General features: G+C 45.3%; 1 protein-coding gene across 12 annotated transcripts in view; it reads left to right on the top strand.

Annotated features, from left to right (window-relative positions):
• JARID2 (jumonji and AT-rich interaction domain containing 2) overlaps positions 1-20236 on the top strand; it is a 246768-nt gene that overhangs the window by 177649 nt on the left and 48883 nt on the right. For all 12 annotated transcript variants that reach the window (XR_009009570.1, XM_057555273.1, XM_057555278.1 and 9 more), the window contains one exon: positions 7052-7221. Coding sequence is in view for 6 of the 12 variants with exons in the window: in XM_057555273.1 (XP_057411256.1) it covers positions 7052-7221 (170 nt within the window). In the remaining 6 variants the exon portion in view is untranslated. The remainder of the gene's footprint in view (positions 1-7051; positions 7222-20236) is intronic.

Raw genomic sequence — 20236 nt, 5'->3', positions numbered from 1 at the left:
AGGCATTTTGGAGGTTTTTTATTTTCCACTTGGTACAGGCAAAAGATCAGTACTTGTCACCAGAATTATGAAATCATAATGCAAGAGGAATTATTACAGGAATTACTATATTCAGGTTTTATAGATGAGGTCAGAGGAGATTGGAGCTAGAAGGACCCTGAGTTGTTTCCTTTTCATAGGGGTTCCCCCCCGCCCCCCCCCCCCCCCCCCCCGCACTACTTCTGCCAACGAGGAAATAGAGTCCCAGCTTGCCCAAGGTCACAAGGTAGTTGAACCAAAGCAGCCCAGGTTTTGTGATACCACGGTTCTTTTCCTTGTACCACTCTGACCAAGCAGAACCTTACAGGGTTTCATCTCCAGGAGATTCAAGTAAAAAAAACTTCCTTTAGGTATATCAGGTTAATAGCAAACTTTTACTCTATATAGTTGCCTGTGTAATTTAATTTAAGACAAGTGCTGCAAATATTTAACATCCTGCGGTTTTTAGCATAAACGGTTTCATCTCTTTCTATGTAAAGCAAGAAATGAGGCCTCTGAACCAGTATGGCAAGATCTCCAGAAACACCTGAAAGCAGGCATTTCTCTTCTCATGGAGCTGCAGACCTCCCTTTTCTGTCACTGGGTGAAGTCCCTACACCCCAGTGAGACCAACGCCCATTGTAACTCTGGAGCAGGGTGGGACGTGAGCGCAGAAGGACGGAGCCTGTTGCCAGCGCTTCTTGTTACCGAGTTTGCCGTGAGTTGGTCTCTGCTAGCCTCTGGGTTCACTTGAGGATGTGTTTATTTTCTCTTTACTATACAGGATGTTTACAGCCATCCTGTGTGGTTTGCCCGCAACTGCACTTGCATTTGAATTTGGTGGGCAGCTTGCCCTGGGCAGGGGATATCCCCTGCCCGACCCATACAATCTCCAACACACACCCGCTCTTGTTTCTTTGACTAGCTGCCAGGTCTGTAGTGTGTGTGTGTCTGGGGGTAGAATAGAGTGGGTACTTATTTTGGAGATGGAAACACAGGAATTTTTTTTTTTTTTTTTTTTGAATAGGCCTTTCAGCAAGTTGGCGAAGCTTCAGGGCCAGCTCCCACACCGGCACAAAGAGCCCGGCTATGCGGCCCCTCTGCATTTGTCGGCTATAACGCGTCTTCTTTCTTGAATGAACACACATCCTGCCCTCCCCCCCCCCCCCCCCATGCATTGCTCTTTGTTTAGACTTGGGGTGTAATCTAAATAACTGGATTTACCAGCTTACGTTTCTAATATTGGAAAATTAAGTTATAAGATGGTGTTTGGCATACACGACCCTCCACGAGGACCAGCTGGGCACTGCTTTAGACCCCCTAGTCCCCCCTCGCTCCCGCCTTGTCCAGCTGAGCTGCGTGCATACCCCTCGTCCTCCGTGGGTTTGTAAACGATCAGAAATCCTGGATAGAAATGGAATTTAATTAACCTAGAAATTGCTGTTGTACCATATTTAGGGCTGCCCTAGAGATTGAGCACACAGAGAGCAACAAGCCGGTTAACTCTGTCCTGTCGGTAACCCCAGAGGAGACCCAGAGACACAGTGCCACAGTGATGGCGGGCTGCCCGGAAGCTTCCAAAGGCAGGGTTTGGGGAGGGCAGGAGAGGGCACCGGGGGAGTGTTACAGAACAAACAGTATTTGGCACAGGACTTGGTCAGCCACCAGTGGGTTTTCTTTACAAGCTTTGTCTTGGAATTTATCCGTTAACTTGGAAAATAATGCTAGTGTTTATTTTGGTCTGCTGCTTTATTCCCATAAAGGTGCTGTACTGTGTTTTCTTTTTAACCTAAATATGAAATATATTTGAAGATTTATTGGGGTAAAATTTTAAGTGATCAAGCGAAACGTTCCTTTGGCTATTGGCCCCGGTGCCAGCGAATCCCACATGAGAGAAGGCTTCTTCTGTGCACCATGGGGCGGGGAAGAGAGAGGAGGGAGAAGGTGGACCCCCTCCCCCGCAGCTCACGCAGCTCGTCAAGAAGCACGGTCTCTGACGTGTGGTGGTCTCGTGTGCAGGGGCGCGTGGCAGGACCTCCACACCTGGGCCAGCAGATTGTGGCCCAGGGACAGGTGTGTTGCGTGTGGACACGTGGGGTGCAGCGGCGTGCCTTGGGGTGGGGGGTAGCTTGTAACGCAGCGTGGTTGACAGCCAGAACGCGACCTTAATTGGCTTTTGTTCGATGATTCTGCTGATGGGCAGGTGGCTCAGTGAATTCTCAACAAGCGATGCCGGTGGTGGTGGAGGAAATTGTGACCGAACGGGCAGGTTCTTCCGAAACTGGTTCTTAGTGAAACTGGATTCCACTCGACCTTCGGGGAGCCTGTATCCTGGGATGGCTAATAACCTTACTGGTGGCAGAACCACAGGCCTCTCCTGTAGCTCTTGGGTCTATTTCAGATCTGTCCAGCCGTCTCCCTGCCACCTCCGGATTGCCATGCCCTCTGCCCCTCTGCTCAAAAAGCGTGTGATTCCTAAGGAATGAGTGAGGAATTGGCATTGTTCATAAATGGGACAGCAGCGTAATGTTCCTGCCCTTCTCTCTCAACATCTACGGAGGGCTCGCCCTCGACACACGGCAGCCCGTACATGCAGAAATAGGACACGAGGAGGCCCCGGCAGGAGAGCCACTCTCTAGGCCACCGAAGGGCAGAGGAATGGAAGTGGAGTTGAGCGGTAGGTCCTGGGGGATGTGCTATTTGAGGATGGCTCAGTCTCTCTGAGGAGGTGACTTTTGAACAGAGACATGGAAAACGTGATTCCGTAAAAAGCAGGCTAGAATGTTCCCCTCGCTGGATTATGGGAAGAAGCCAGCCATGGTGAGATAAAGGGGAGAAGCATTCCAGCTAGAGGGAGCAGTCTGGAGTAAGCAGGGTCCCCTGAGAACCTTTGCCTCTATCCTAAGAGCATTTATTTCTACATGGAGTGACGCTCTGGGGGAATCAGATCAGTAAAGCAACTTTCATTTCAACACGTCCGTCCCCCCCGCCCCCCGGCTCCCCCCCCCCCCCCCCCAAAAGAGGCACTTTTGCTTAAATGGGATTCACACCAGCAGGGCTGAGCTTTGTCATGACTGGGTTGCCATGGGGCTCCTGTCCCTCCTAGAGAAGGGACACCCCAGATGGCCTTACCCACGACAAGGGGTTCAGGTAGCAAGCTCTGTATTCTCTGAACTTGCTCTCTGAATTTTTTCGTCTTTTAATTCACATACACACATTTACTCCACGGAAGGTGAGGAACAGCGATGATTTGATCTGAAACCACTTCTATCCCCTCACCCTCACTGCCTCTCAACCCTAGATTTTAACGCACTGTATATAAAAGGTTACCCTCAATGTATTTATTCATATATACATGTATTTACACGTTTCTTCCTCAGTTGGTTTAAGTTTCTTCGGCTTGCTGGCGAGTTTGGTTTAGTTGGTTTCATTGACCTTCCTGGCACGGAGGGGTCTTCTGTAAGGGAAATTCCTTCCTGGATCAGTTAATGAAAGATCAACACAGAAGTGAGTCTTGCTCCACTCGACACTCCTGTGGTTTGTGTGGGACAGACGCCCTCTGTATTTTCTGCGTTCTGGCTTGCTGTGCATTACCAACGGGCAGCAAAGGCCCTCCTGGCTAAACTTCAGGCAAAAAAGCCTTTGGAGGCCCTACATTCTGCTTGTTTCTTCCCTTGGTGCCCAGGAACCCCACACTCTCTCCAGCCCCACCCATGGGTGGCTCTGAACTCCCTTAGTTCAACCTAAATTTCCATTTAAAGCATTTGCGCCCCTGGTAATGAAGTGGAGGGTGTCCCTGGTGGAGGGTCGGGTGGGTCCCATCTTGCTGGCCTGCTCGCGGCTGGTGCCCAGCAGCTGAGTGCAGGCCCTCCTGGAGCCCCGCCGCCCTTGGTGGGTGTCTGATCATGCCTGTCCTGTCCTGCACGCCAGCCTCCTTCTTCCCCCAGCTCCTCCAGGTGCAGATCATCTAGCTCTTCAGCACATCTGGACCTCCCCGCCCCCTTTCTGTACTGATTGTAAATAACATGCACTCATTTCCTCGTATCAGACACTCTAGAATGAATCACTTGTCCCACAAACATACCCGAATGGCTAAGAGCGCTTCCTCCATGGATTTGGCCTCTGAGTTGTGTCATTCAAACTGTTTTGTTGCGTGGGGACAGCAAAGCAAAGTCACACCTTTGTAATCCCCCGGGACCCGCACACACAAAGCGAAACCGCAGACCTGCCCTTTCCGCAAAGTACGGATTCTTCTGGCCTTTTGAAAACAAGATATTGGCTTGTCTTGTTCTTTAGGTCCTGCTTTCATCTGGGTCTCACAAATACTTAATCACTTGGGAGCTTGATTTATTCCTCTGAGGGGTAATTTATTTTACTGCCGCTTTTTAATCTGTTATGCCCTTATTTTTCATAGCCTCCCTGAGAAAGTCATCAGGCAAAAAGCACCTTTTATTTGAGCAACGGTCAGAGCATTTATCTTTGAGGTTATGAAATTATAGAATGTTTTGCCGTGTCCTGCTCTGTCATCTGTGTTTGCGTGTTTGTTTTTCATTCAGGCTGTGCCGTCTTCTCGTTATGTGTGGCATTTGTCGTTGCTGACTTTTGAGAAAGCAGTAAACACTGAACATCCTGTTCACATACAGGCAGTGATTCCATAAAGCCCCCTTAATGCCCAGAGTGTGAGTTGCATCCATTGAAATGAAGATGTACCAATCAGAAAATTGCCAATTAAAACCCCTTTTCAGTAGGAAAACATGACGGGGGGTTTCTTTTAACAGGAAGGGCAAGTTGGAGGAAAGAAGGAGCTTGTTGGAAGAGGAGGGTAGTTCTCTTGGGCTCAGTCCACCCTGAGGGTGGCAGGGCATGGCGCTGCTGTCTACTTTTCTGTATCCTGTCCTTTCTCTGAAGCGATGCTGCTCAAGGCACGGGCTGTTTGCTGCCTGGTGCGAGTGAGCTGAACAGGGAAATTGAGAGTGGGCAGTGGGCATGGTAAAGCAGTTGAACAGGGTGATTTTATGTCTGTTGAGTCTGATAATAAATTCGAGCTTGTAGGTTATGTCTTTCATTTTCCCCCTACAATAATTATCTTATAAAAATATCCATTTGTAAAAGACAGAAAATCTAAAGGGGACCGTGAGGGGGAACCAAATGCAAAACGGATCCTCTTCTGCGATGGTTTGAGAAGCACCGCTTTTACGTCTTTACGGCTCTCAGTCGGGGACACACACACACACACACACACACACACACACACACACATCCTCCTTGAAGGTCAGTCCTCTGGGCTCGGAGGCTCTCCCAGCACACGCTTCTGCTCTGTCATCTTCTGGACAGTCAGTTGGTTGCAAAAAAAAAAAGCACTTTGTTCCTCACAACACTGTTTTATTCCCTTACCATTTACGACGTTTGGAATTTCTGTTAAACCTTGTTATGTGGCTGTTTTCCTTTGGTTATTCCTGGGTTCTGAAGTGCTTTTGATTAATTGTGACGTTTGTAAGATTTTAGGGACTGAGGATTGTTGCCCAGTTAGTAAGCAGCAGTCATGCTCTCTCCCTGTTGATCAAATGTCAGTTCATATTGGGAATATGACCTATTCAGGAGTGTTTCTGGTGGGTCGTTAGGGAGGTAAGAGTTGAGTCTGGGCAGGACACGGAAGGTTAAAACTTAAGGGAGCTAATTTTTACAAAGTGGAAAACGTGTGTGTGTGTGTTGGGAGGTGTTATTTTGTTAAATACTAGAATGTTAACTTAAAATGTTAGGGTATTTTGGGCACCAGCAATTAAAGATACTATGCTTACTGTTTTACATGATCTCAACGATAGTTAAGGGAAGACTTGTTTGTGCTATAGAATTATAAATACATGTAATACTCGAAGCAGCGTTGAGCTGGGGTGGCTTTATCAGTCCCACCCACATAGTGATTGAGTCCAGTTTGGGGTTCTGAGCAGATCCGTTTAAAGCCCTGTGCCATAGGGCTGCTTTTTGATTCTTGTTTTTTCCCTGCTCTCAGACACTATTTTTTGAGCATCTTTATGAGCAGGGCCAGAGAGGTGGTTTAAAGCAGGACACGTACAGGTTCACACCCTCAAAGGTGTTTCTTTTCCATTAGGCGTTGAGATCTTGAAAATTCAAGGAAGAGCTAATAGGCAATTTATGATAAAGGTCAAGTCAGCTATACAGGGGGTAAAAACACTTAGGTAGAAAAAGGAAAGCGACTATTGGCTACAGCGTTAGGAAAAAAGTAAAGAAACCTTTCCAAGAGTCATCAGGATTCACATTAATAGAGTGTCTGACATGTAAAATTGTCTAAATGAACAATGTCTGGTTAAGGAGATTGAAGTTGTGATTTGTAGACACCAAGTGGATAAATTAGGGGATTGGTATCTGTGTAGGATGGTAATAGGGAGAGGCCTGAGAAAGGTAGGTTAAGGCCAGTTTTTCAAATCCCTAACTAAGGACTTTGGACAAGCTTTAATTCCAGGTGGATTTATTTGGCTGAATTGGAGTTAGAAGAGCTTAGAGGTGGGGAGACTATTTCCTCTGGGGGTGTGAGACCAGGTCAGTGACAGGCTAAGGTGGACGGGGTGTCCTTACACAATATGAAGGCAGTTGTGCATGTGTTTGTGATAGTATCGTGTTAAAGCACAGAATGCTAAATAAATGTGGCAGATGATTTGTGAAAAAGTACAAAAGCCATTAATCCCGTGTCACCTAATACCGCATGCCGCTTTGGAAATACCCAGGCACACCCTGGTTTGTGCACAGGCACGCGCTTGCGTGCAGATGTACACACATGCTCACGGTGCATATTTTATATCAGTGTAGAAAACGTAGCCCTTTAAAACAAATTTATTGCCCTTTAAAGCAGGCTTGTGGTTTACGAGAGTGAGAGAGATATAGAGAACCTTAATTAGAATCAAAGAGTTTGCTTGAAATAAGGTCTCTCTTCCCTTTTGTGTCATGATTTTATTGCTGCACGTAGATCTATATCCTCCGATCTCTGCTTGTTGTTAATTTTCTTTTGCTTTTACAGGCCCAGGCTGCAAGCACAAAGGAAGTTTGCTCAATCCCAGCCGAATAGTCCCAGCACAACTCCAGTAAAGATAGTGGAGCCATTGCTACCCCCTCCAGCTACTCAAATTTCTGACCTCTCTAAAAGGAAGCCTAAGACAGAAGATTTTCTTACCTTTCTCTGCCTTCGAGGTAAGACTGTGTTGCCAGTTTGAAGGGAGCAGCCTGGTTGAAAGAAAAAGGGACAAGGCTGTCCCCAGGAGGTTTGATGTTGGCTTTGGTCTCTGCTCTACACCCTCTTTGAATTCCCAGCCTGGTTTGAGGGAGTGAGAGTGTAAAGTGAGGAATCCCACCCAGAGGGTGCTTGAGCCTTCCTGTTTCTCCTTCCCTTTTCCTCTGACTCTTGAATCACCTTCCTTGGCGTCTCAACACACAGTGTCACCGTTTATAGTCTTACATTTGTATAATTGACTTCTCCCTGACATCCTTTTAGGACCTCTACCACCCCAGCATCACCGTCACACACATGCTTTGCAAACTTGGCTTTTTGTTTTGTAATTTTTTTTTTTTGGTGGGGTAGTTGTGGATGGGTGTTAAGTCCCGTTTCCTTGTGTTTCCTGAGGTCTGGGAATAAGCCACGCTGATGCAGGGTCCACTCCCTCCCCCCGCCATACTACTTTAGGAAAAATAACAGTAGTGCTTTGTAGGTATAGCTAACAGTGGAAATATTGGTCTGTACATACGAACAGGACCAATGAACGGAGTGCACGGAGAGGATACAATTTTGTAATGAAGGATGGGTCTGGATTTACATGGCCTTATTTTGGGAAAGTCTTTACTCTAGGAACTAAGTGAGGGACGAACACAGAAGATGGTGAGGGAGATTGAGGGGCCTCTCCATGTCGGGTACAGGCATCACAGAAGGGGGACTTCGTGCTTCTCATTGCCCTGTCGGGCCCCTGCGTTTCAGTCTGGCCTTTGATTGATGGTGCTCACATTGGTCACTCCATTGAGGCAGGTCTGTCAGGCTTTTCCACGGAAAGCGGACCCTTGGCAGCTTTTGTGATTATACATATTTCATTGGGAGGCTCTTTGAAACTCCGTATTTCATTTCTCATCAAACTCGATTTACTCATTTTTGGGGATCTGGGTGGACCCATTTCCTGTTGTGTTCAGAGGGTTGTAATCTATTACTCTCATCTGTTTTGATGTTTGATTGTCCCAGATCCCATTGGTGGAGCCCCTTCAAGCTGGCTCCCTTGCCCTTTGACACGTCCCTGTCATCCTCCCATCCCAGCTCCCTGATACAGCGGAATGTCCCGGACTCTTGTTGTGCACTCCCTCCCTCAGCCCTGAAATCAGCCATTTCTTCTAAGAGCCCTGTTTATTTTCAGGAACAGCTGCTCTTTAGAAGCTAGGATCTGGGCTTGAGGTGTGCTCATAGCTATCGGAGGGAAATGCATTGTGTGTGTGTGGGACATGTGCAAGGGCATGTATGTGCACATGCACACACATGCTCATTTAGTATGCACATCTATGTCTCTAGGCCTATTAAAATCCATGAGTGAGCACCAGTACCTCCCAATTTTAGTTTAGCACTGAAGGGTTCCTTCTGGTTTTCTTCTTTTTTTTTTTCTATATTAAACAGTGAGAAAGTTGACTCCTGTTATCCATAAATTGTTTATTTGATCCATCTTTTCCAGTGTGCCCCACCTCCCATCTCTGCTGCCACGCTCCCCATGGAGCCCTTCTGATCTCACTTGGCTCGGACCCTGTGAATGGCCTGACCTGTGTGTGAACACCTCTTCATCCTCCTTTGGCTCTCGCACACCACAGGGGCTGCCGTGGTTGTTACACACACACACACACACACACACACTCTCTCTCTCTCTCTCTCTCTCTCCTACCGGTTTGCTTTAGGACTAAATGGTTAGGGAAAGGAAAATGAAGGGTAAGGTTTTTGTTTGAGATGACAGGCTACTGCTATGATAGTCCTGGGAGACTCAAGACATAAAGGAGGGGAATAACTGTATTTCAGTGTGGACCACTTCTCCCTCCCAAAAGGGAGGTGGGGTGGGTAGCAGGGCCTCCTGCCAGCACCTCCCTTGGGTTTGACACAGCTCCTTGCCGAAGGAGTCTAGTGATCCTAGGTGTTGAGGGTGGAGGTGGAAAGGAAGGTGTAAAAACCCACTAGCAAAGAATCAAGTGCAGGATCGGCTGTGAAGGGTGAAAGGAAGAGGAAAGATGAGAGCAGCCAGCAGGCTGGTAGGGGGTGGGGTGGTGTCATCAGCAGTGGAGGGTGAGTGGGACCAGGAGCTCAGAGGAAGGAGTTTGGGCCAAAGGGATCTTTGAAGGGTCAACAGTGTCATCAGCAGCAAGATGGTTCAGGTGAATAATTAAAGCTCTGTGTCGGTAGGACTCTTTGTTGTGTCTTTTTAATCCCACTGGAGCCAAACTTACCTTGGAGCCATGCCTTAACTCTTTTCTTTAGGAAGATTCACTGATCTTGTTCTATTAGGATGTCAGAAAACTGCTCTGCAGATTATGGAATTTAGTTATGAAAGTTTTTACCTATGGAGTGGGTGTGACTTGTTTTTAGAGCAGAATTTGTATGTTTGTGCCATGTGCACCTGTATATGCATAATATTTTTTAAATCATATTTTCTCTGGTTTTGGGTGATTTGGGGAGGGCCTTGCTTGGAGAGGCATGCTTATTTCTCGAGTAAATGGCACCTAGGGAAAACATTACCAAGTACCCAGCTTTGACATTTCCAGGCTCTAGACACAAGAGAATCATGTCTTTTCATAGACACAGTTTACTTCTGTCACTTGTCAGATGGAACAAAAGTTTCAGTGAGTGAAACCTAAGATGTTTAATTTTGGAAAAATGCTCTGAGGCTTGGAAAGTTATTCCTACCTTCATGAGCCAGACAATAAAATAGGTTTCGTTGTTTATTTTAGCTGATATGCAATAAGGTTTTGACACAGAGTATTGCACCCTGTTACTCTTCCTCCTGTACTTTTTAGATTTAAGGTATTTTATTTTAAAAGCTAGGGCTTTGTGAGGTCAGGTGTGTTTACCTGATCTGGCTTTTCTAAAAGCCTCAAATGGTAGGTGATTCGCTAAGTACTTCATGATATCGGAAATATGATGGATTTGGTGGCATTAGATGGCATACTTTAATATGCAGTTGCTTGAGCTAATTAAAACTCATATTTTGAGGTGTACAAGGGTTAAATAGACAAAGCCTGTTGTAGTGGTACTTTAATAATTCTCTTTCAGTTTCAAATATTTAAACTTTTTTTAGTTATAAATGTATTTCATGTTCCTCTAGGGAAGATCAGCAGAAAAGATGGAGAAACAGACCAAAAAATAAGAATAAAAAAATAATCAAAATACCCCTCCCTCTAATCTTCCAGAGACAACCACTGTTTATCATATCTTTGGTGAAAATGTTACTAAGCCTTTTCTGTGCATATACAATACAAGTCACACACCCCAAATGGAATTGCATTATATTTTTATTTTTGCAATCTGGTTTTCCTGTTTCACACTCTCACATAAATACCCCTTCCATCTTGTGGATGTCTCATCATTTATCTAATTCTTGATTTACATGTAGATGTATTTCTAACTTTTAGGTATCAACTGCTGGTGACACTTCCTCACTTAAGTCTTGGCCTCATCTGGCATCTTTACAGACAAAGTTGATAGTTGGGACTTTGATTAAGTTTTTTTTTATACCTGCATTCTAATTCTGCCGCTGCTTTTTTCGTATGGGCTCCACACCAAACAGAGCTTGCCTGAGCCCCAAACTTTATGCTCAGCCTCAAGAGCCTGGCCACTCCATCACCCTTTACAGGAGTCTCTGGGTAAAGGAGACATTCTTGATAGGCTCAGTATCGGTGGGAAAGAAAGCCTGGCTGCAGAAATCATGAAGGAATCAAAGACCTGGAAACGATGTTTATTGCCAAGGATTACAGATCATCCTTTTCTCCAGTCCTCTGTTATTACGCATAATAGTCTCAGAGCTAATTTGGAATATGGAAGAGAATGAATCTTGAGACTGAGAAAAAGCCGACAAGTAGAGTTCTTTAAGCCTTGGTGTTTGTTACCCATCAGTGACACTCAGCAAGCCCAAGACCCAACCTTCTCCCCACAACTCCATTAAGTATCTTCAGCGAAAACCTGGGGTGGGGAAAAACGATACCATTAATAATTCTGGGATTAGTGTGTACGTGTCAACACAGCAGCCAGTTGTTCAGGGATAAGAAGCTTTAGAGATTAAAAAAATCTGTCTTAAGGCACGCGGAGACCTTTCAGCTAAGTTTGCCAGAGCTCTCTCCTTTCCTATTTAATATCATGACCTAAAATCTCTAAAGGAAAGGAAGAGTGAATAGTGCAGCCGGCCTGAAGTGTTTGCCTGCAGTGTATTTATCTTTAAATGGCTGCTTTGAAGGGGGTCCACATGGCTCCTGCCAGAGGCATAATTAGCATCTTTTGCCGGTGTACATTGGCCGAGAAGGGGGAGGGGTGTGTGCCCTGGGCCGCGTGCATCGATTCTAACCATCACTGCATTTTCTGTCACCCATTTTCTGTCACCGGTCTCGTTATTCTTAATGAGTTCTGTCTGCTTCTCTTTGTCCTGACTATGATGATTAGCAGGTTAAAAAAGCTTAACACAGCAGAGCAGTGGCAGGTTAAATGATTCTCTTATTTATATTTTTCTCTTTATGGGGCTCTGCAAACAAGGGGGATTCCCAAGGGGGTTCCCTGAAAATACACATCTGCACATGGTTCCTTCTTCTGACCGTGGGTGTCACCGTCCAGTGTCACAGTTCGGAGGTAAGAAGAGAGCTCTTTTGGAGGAGTTCTTAGGAAAGACCCACACTGTCAGCCATGGCGAAGCAGTCCTTTCTCTTTTGGGACTGCTTGCCTTTTGTTTCCCAGGTCTTAGAGAATCTTCAGCGATCAGCCATCATTCAATTGCTAATTAATTCAGCAAGCCTTTATTGAACGTTTTTTATATGCCAGACACTAGAAAACAGATTAGCAACCGGAAAGCAGTATCCCTGTGGTAGGTGCGATAGACCAGCTAGGCAATGCCAGGGTAGAGGGTGCGTGTGTGGAACAGGAAAGGACTCTGCCCAAGGCTCTCTGGGATGGAGCTGGCTTTGTAGAAGTAGAAAGCTCTGCAGGAGCCCCTACCAAGGCCTGGGATGGAGCTGGCTTTGTAGAAGGAGAATGTTCTGCAGGAGCCCCTACCAAGGCCTGGGATGGTGTTGGGTTTCTGTTTTGGAGGACCCCTCGTTAAAGCAGGGGAGTTAGACGTGTCAGATTCTGTGGGCCCTGGGCTGGATATTCACTGAGGTTCTTCAGCTGAGAGAGGAGATACAACATGTCCAGACCCTTATTGAGTAAGATGATCCCGGCAACGTCGGAAAACGGATTGAGGCTAGAGGAAGGGCTCTCCAGCGGGTTATTGTAGGAACACAGGCCGGAGGCTGAATGATCCTGGTGGATCTTGGGCAGATGACTTAAACCACTCTCAGTCCAAGTGTCTTCTTTTGTAAAACAGGTGTGTAGTTAGCACACAGTTGCTGTGGAGTTAAAGTCATGGGTGTGGAGCAGGCCAGATGGTGCCTGTGGCGACCATCCAGTGGACCTGCGTTTCACAGGGAATTTAGGCAGACGAACAGGGTATTGGAGGAGCCTTCCATCTGAAACTGAAGAGGAACGATATAAAAGACCAGCTGAGGAGAATGCAGGTACCAGAAGAGACAGACCACCCATGGAACTCTCTCTAAAGACAGTCGTTGGCTTTATTGGTAAGGAGCGCATGTTTTGATAGAGTACTGGCGTTGGGTATTGAGGATGATAAATTCTAAGTAGGGCAAATGCAAAAGCCTGGGGTGATTTAGAGGTCACAGAATGAAAGGGGATTAACCTGCTAGAAAGCAATTAAGTAATCCTCCAATTGCAAGGAACACTATGGCACTAGTAATGAACTTCCTTGAGCAAAATGGGAATACTTTACATGAACTCTTTGGGGAGGAAGGCCCTCTGTCACAGTGGTACACAACTTTTTTTTGATGGATCCTTTTGAGAGGTGTCGCATCTTAATTTTTGAGAGAGGTAACAGACAAAGTGGTATTCTTGCCACCCTGAGGATTTCAGTGGCCACCCTCACTTTTCTCCAGATCAAACTGGCCTTATGTTCCTCATGTGCTTGGTTTTCCAAGAGTCTGTATACTTGGCTGAGTTGTGCTGAGCAAGCAATTTACTTGCCAGGATAGTTTATCAGGCTAGTTACGAAGAAATATGAAACCATCGTGTCCTTAAGCGCCAAGGAGGGGAAGGATGGATCCCCTTTAATTGCTCTGTGACCTCGATCAGTCGTTAAGACTCCAAGACATTTTGCTCAGAGGGTTGGCCCCGCTCCAGACTAGCTGGCCTCCGACCAGGCTCTGCCCTCCCTGCAGATAAAGCAGCTCCCTTCTCCCTGCCCGTGGCTGCTGGTGCGGGGTCAGTAGCCTTTCTCACGGTTGCCTCCGGCCTCCCCCTTAGCTTCTGGAGAGTCCCGTAGTATTTCTCGTCCTTCCTGAAATCCATCTAGAGAAGGTAGATGGAAGTAACGATAGTCCTGTTTTGTTTACAGAGCACCTTGCTGGCAGCTGACAGCACTAAAGTCATCAGGACCCACGTCCCAAAGGCAAGGTGCCCCTTCTACCGTATTTACGTCTGATAGGATTCGTGGACACTTTCGTGGTGGAGAGAGCACAGACTTGGGTGTTCGGGTCGTCTCTGTGTGGCCTTGATGAAGTTAATTTCTGACTTGTTTCCACTTCTGCTAGGTTGAGTGTGCCGTGTGGTGTGATCTGCACATTCCGTTGCTGTGAGGAGATCCAGAGCCCTCATTGCATTTGACTGGATGTGTATTCGTTTGTGTACGTTTCAGGCCACAGGTGTAGACAGCCTCATGGGAAAGACAGTAAGCAGATTATTCCAGCTGTTAATTAAACGATACTTTCTCCTATTGCTGTGGTCGGCTAGGTCGGTACGTGAGCCGACATGTCAAGAGGGAAAGTGGTTCTCGTCGCCAAGTCTCTCACGTCAGGGCTCTTAGAACACGTGCCCTGCCGTGGGGCGTTTCCTAAACGTGCAGTCAGACTGGCACGTCTGGGGGGCACGTAACTGAAGAGGGGCACACTGAGGTGACAGTCATATCATCACTTCCTCCCTGTTCTTCCTGAACAAAGGCTCTTATGGGCTGAAGGTTTCCAGCTCTCACAAGGCATTACTCTGCCCAAGTTCCAGAAATTCTAACTGTTGAGTTCCTTTTGTGTTTGCATCCTATTTCTGTGCACCGCACTGCCCCCCTCCCCTTGTTGCCAGTCTGATAGCTTTCCCATTTAGTAAAGCAGAGAGGAAATAAATTGCCTTTGCTCTCACCTATGGAAAGTGACAGCCTGCTTTTATAGTTTCGAGTTGTTTTTGTCACTGAAGCCATGGGTCAGCCTAATAATGGCACTGAAGTGTGGGTGTTGACAGTGCTTTTGCATATGCTACCTCAGAGGCCTTTGGGGTCATCACAGATGTTACGTCTGAAGACATTAATCTCATTGTCCAGACAAGTAAACGGAGGCTCCTGACGAGTGGGCACGTGACTGCCGAGCTGATGCTTCATCCTGGACTTTTGGATTCCATGTAGAGTCCTTTTCAATGATTGCCATCCTTTTTTTGGATAACGTGTGTATTATAAGGAAGAGCAGTTCCAGGATGGGCTTCATTGCCCAGGCTCCTCCTTATCCCATAAGGAATTAGGGGCCCCCTTTGTGTTTGGCCTTTGGCTGGAGGGCTGTTTCCCAAGCCCTGCTAAAGAAATGACATTAGCTGCATGTTTAAAAATTCTATTGTAATATTAACTACCTTTTCTTTAGGGCATGTGATACTAATTTTCTACTGATATAATAGAATCCATTTAAATCATGAATATGAATCACTTTAAAGAAAATAGCAGGTGGATGTGGCACATAAGCTTAGGGCCTGTGGAAGTGGGTGGGGTTTGGGAAGTCTTGGTGTAAATTCTTCTTCCCTGGTAAATTGTAAAGGCCGACCCGGAAGAGACAGAGGTCATCATTCCGTGTGTTACAGTTGTCCCAGTCTTTCAGGGCACTTGGTGTTTACGTGTGCGGTGAGTACGGATGTCTGGTCTGTGAGGGTTGCTGGTGCCTGGATCAGTGCCGGGTACATACACAGTGGGATGAAGGGACCAAGGCAGTTGTACCCACTTTCTCCCTTGACTCTCCAGTTTCGAAGGATGGCGCTCTCTCCTCTCCTCTAACTCAGGAAATCAGTAAATAACTATCCCTTTCTCCCCCTACCCAGGCCCTACCAGGTCACTTTGAAGTTTTGTATTTTAATTTAATATGATAGTAGGGGCTGATTGCTTTCATTCTGTTTGTGTATCCTGAAGATCAATCACGAACACGCCAAATCGGGGCGGGGGGACAGCCCAGAGGTTATTAGGTCAAGCTACAGAATTTGACTCCCCAGCTAAATGACAGCGGGCAGGGAATCCCTTTAGGGTCTTTGCAAAATAGAGCCAGCTATGTTTAGCTTGTTAAGATAAAGAACTGGTCGGGGGAGGGAAGATAATGAGAACGAGGGCTTGTATGTGTACATGATTCATGGAGAAGAATCCAATTTTATAGAAACCACAGCCCAAATTAGAGAAAGCAAGCTTTTGGATTAAAATGATTTCTGTTGTGGTTGTAACATACCACAGTTTGATTTTTGTCCAGATGAAAACATTTGGTTTTCGCTTCAGTAAATATTGTGGAGACATTGCCAGCTAATTCTGAAAAGTAATGAAATACGGCTTTGGCAAAGCGCAGATGCGTTCTGCACTCCCGATCCCACCGACTGATCCAAGTTCAGATTTTTTTTTCACGTTTGTTAATGTGCTTGAATAATGAGGAGAGAAAAATCTGCCTGCGATTTTAATAGAAAACTGTATATACTAAATACACATGTATAACTACCCTCCCTTCCCCATACCCTATGCAGTCCTTAACTCTCTTAAAACACTAAAAGCATTCACCTTTCATTGATTACTCCTTTAAAACTACAGAGTTTGTAAAGGAGCGAGATGGTGTGATTTTTGTGTGATAAGCAGCCTGTCTGACTTGCACGAGTGGGGCTTATACCTCTGATGGGGAGAGCCCACCTGAGGACACCAGGTGTGGGTGCTGCAGAGCCCTTCCTTTCTCAGACCCCTTGTTTTCACCTCCTTCGCCTGTGTTTTGCAGCAGAGCCCTGCTGTAGAAAGGAAAGGTTGTTATTTTTGTCTCCATAGATCCGTGCCCGGTTTTCTGAATGCTGAACCCACAATGAGCTTTTCAAAAGTTTGCCTCATCTGACATTTGGAGGGAAGACGTTTCCCTAATAAATTTTCTAGAGAGGAAGCTTACCTCTTACGTGAGAGAATCTATAAGTTGCCAACTATTTTTAACGAAAAATTCTAAAAACACGTATAGTCTTCTGTTTTCAAATACTAAATGTTAATTTAACTTTCTATTCACACAGCCTCAATTTGATTATCTAATATACCTGTTCACCCATTTTATACTGAAGAATGTAGGATAATTTTCACCAGTGATAAACAGCACAGACTTCTGGGTGATTTTAGGGCTTTAAAATATCCTTTCCTTCATCTTTTTCTTTTTCTTTTTCTTTGTGTGTCTAGCAGATTCCTCCTCCTCTAAACTTATTTGTAAATTAGATAATTGAGCTTGTATCTAGGCTAAGAAGAAATAAATAAGCTCTATGTGAATGTCTTGACTAGTTTGGCTTCTCAGATGCTTTTGGTTTCCTTTTATGTATTTGAGGTTCTTCTTTGGCTATTCTCAAGGTATTACCAGACAACAGTCAGTGTTTCTCTATCACCTTGATTATGAAATATGAGATGATCTTACTGGTTTTGTGTCAACAAGAAAGAAAGAGGCTGTTTTTGCTGCCTTTCCCCTAGTGCTGTGCTTTCTCCTGATCTGGAATGTTGGCTTGGCCTCTCCGTGGCTTTGCAGATGGACATGTCAGCGGGGTCTTAGAGGGATTTCCAGTAGCTACGTGGTGACAGAGCTTTGGAATATGCAGCATTAGACTCTGTTGGATTTAGTCTTTTCTCCTTGCTTCAGTTTGACTACAAAGTTAATGAGAGGTACAGTTGGTATGCAGGTCCCCAGTAAAATTCTGGAGGTCTGGTTTTTCTGGGGGAGAAGGCTGTAGTTGATGAGGCCACTACTGAGGGACAGGTTATAGATTGGCAGTGGCTTCTTGAACAAAACCTGGAGAATAGTGAGGCCATACCCAGGCTTGGGGAGAGTGCCGTCCATGATGAGTGGCACCTGCGGAGGGGAGAATTGGCACAAGCCTAATATTTGAACCAAGGGCATCTTGCCTCTGTTAGTAATTAACTGACCTCTCCGCCTGAGGATCCTTATTATTGAGCATTGGTCCTTTTCCTCCACTTATCCCTTCTCCCTTCTTTGTACGAGCCTCTCCATTCCTCATCTGGTTTGAGAATCTTCATTGCCTTTTATTTTGTTGATGCTTGATCTTTAGGTCCAGACCAACATGTCAGTCATCTGATGAGAACCCAAATCACCTTTCAGGGTGAAAGCATTCTGCTTTTATCTCCCGTGCCTCCATACTTAGAGAAATTGTGTCCTTTCCCACCTCTGACTGCAGAGCCCAGTCCCGTCAGAAAGATTTTGTATTATTATAAGTTTTGGTTTGAGAGTGAGTGCCTCAGGAAACACACACCTCCACCTCCCCTTTTACTGGTCTTCTGTTTTCTGTTTCACTTTTCTCTTAGCCTCTGACTGTCTTTTAGACTATGTAACAGGTTACATCACTTTGTTTTTATATTTGCTGAGAAGCTGTTTAAAGAAATGGATTCATGGGACTTCCCTGGTGGTCCAGTGGTAAGGAATCCACCTTACAATGTAGGGGACACGGGTTCGATCCTTGGTTGGGGAACTAAGATCCCACATGCCGCAGGGCAGCTAAGCCCGCGGGCCACAGCTACTGAGCTCACACGCCTCAACTAGAGCCCACAGTGCCACAAACTACAGAGGCCATGCGCTCTGGAACCCACACGCCACAACTAGAGAGAAGCCCGCGTGCCGCAACAAAAGATCCCACATGCCGCAACGAAGATCCCGCGTGCCGCAGCTAAGATCCGACGCAGCCAAAAATAAATAAAAAATAAATCTATATACAAAAAAAAGAAATGGATTCATAAGATTGGTTGTTTTCTTTTGTTGAAGAAATTACTTCATATGCTTTCTTTAAGATGTTAATGAAACTTGGATTCTGAACTGAGCTCCTAAACATTCCCTCCATTTTAGTTCTTTGGAACATAAGTTTAATGTTCACCCCATTCTCAGAATCTTGAATGTAAGGAATTTGATGCTTTATGCATTGGGTTTGAGTTTCAAAAAATCCTCAACAGATTCTGTAGGTGGCAGTTAATTATTTCTCGTGTGTTTCATGTAGATTTTACCTGATTCTGTTTGAAACATAGATTTACTTTCCCCCTTTTAAAGTTACTCCCAAATGGCCTCTGTTGCAGTTTATTGCCTTTTCTCCTGAGGGGGCGGGAAAGAGGAAGGTGAAGGGGGTAATGGCTTACTTCCTGGAGTTATAGCCTTTAATCCTGCTTCCCTCCCACAGAGGGCAGAGTGGGCTGTGGAAGTTACTGCAGGATCTACACGAAAACCTGCCCTTCACAGTACTAATCCATTTTCTGATTTCAGCCGCTGGTCAGTGCATCCAAAACAGGAAGGCTGTTCTTTAAAGGGAGTTAGATGTGGATATTTTGATCTCGAAGGAACTTGAAGAGATTTATTTAACCTATTCCTTCTCATTCTGCTGAAGAGGGAAGTGTAATGGCTGAGTCTGTAACTTCCAGGTGTTGGGTCCCCAGCTTTGTCTGTCTGGCAGCATGTAGTGTGTTACCTTGTGTCATGTTACATGCTAGAATGAGTTGGAGTTTATGGTAAATTTCCTTTTCTTTCTCTTTCTTTTTCTCTCTCTCTTTTTTTTTTTACTCAGAACCTCTTTTGAGTGCTGAAATAAGGTTTCTCCTGCTTTTTCTTAAGTACTTAAAAAGTTTAGAAAGTTAGATTTAGGAAAGGATCTAATGGTATGGGTATATTTGGCTGTGGAGGTACTTAATGTATATCTGTGTGGATGGTAAGTTCCAACTGAAAACTTCTAAGTAGGAAGCTAGTAAGGGTGGTGTCTTCTCTTTTTGTATTCAGTCTTGTACCAATTGTAAAACCACTTAGTACAAGGGTAAATATATTGTTCCAGTGGAAATACGGCCAGATATTTCCTTCTTCTTTTTTTTGAAAAACTTCATCTCTAACTTCTATTTGATTAGACGATTTTTCCGCAAAGCCTGTGTCAGACCTTCCTTCTGTTGAGAACCTGCTTCTAATTGGAAGTGATCAAAGGGGAGAAAACAAAGGAAATGGCTTTTGTCAGAGTGTATCCAATTCTGTTATCCACAGAATTTTTGTCACATACATCCCTTTGGAGTTTCATTTCCATTCAGTGGCGTGACCCACATAACTTGTGGGGTTTTGAGTATTGGTAGGTCATTGACGACAACAAGAGGAAGGTACTGTCTTTGCCTTTGTGTTTCTGGCAGCTGGGCGGTTTTGGTTTCCCACTTCAGTGCCGTGATAACCACTCAGTCATGTCCGTCTCCTTGTTAGAACATGCAGCCCCGCAGTTGGACAGGAATGGTTTAAACCATTGTGGTTGAAGTTTGAGATCCCTGTTTGGGAAGGAGAGCAAATTTGGTTACTTGAATCTTGACTGGTGTTCCTGGAGTGTTAGCTCATTCATAGGAAACTGTCAAGAAGAAATGAACTTCACATTTATTAGTTCTTCTGTTACTTGATAGTAGCTCTCCTCAAGATACCTAATGGGGAAGAAGATTGATGTGTGGCCAGAAATTAACTCAGGGGCTTAAAAAAATTTGATCAATTAATCAATTAATTTGGGGGGGTTTTAACAGCCTTTGGTCCCAAACAGTATACCAATTAATTGACAGATCTCCTTCTGAAAATTCATGATTTGATGAAGAAGAACTGTATTGTGCTTCTTTGTAATATTGAGCTTATTTTCTGGTTT

Source organism: Balaenoptera acutorostrata, chromosome 10, assembly GCF_949987535.1.
Source record: "Balaenoptera acutorostrata chromosome 10, mBalAcu1.1, whole genome shotgun sequence".
Lineage (NCBI taxonomy): Eukaryota > Metazoa > Chordata > Mammalia > Artiodactyla > Balaenopteridae > Balaenoptera > Balaenoptera acutorostrata.
This window is presented reverse-complemented; position numbering and strand designations above follow the sequence as displayed.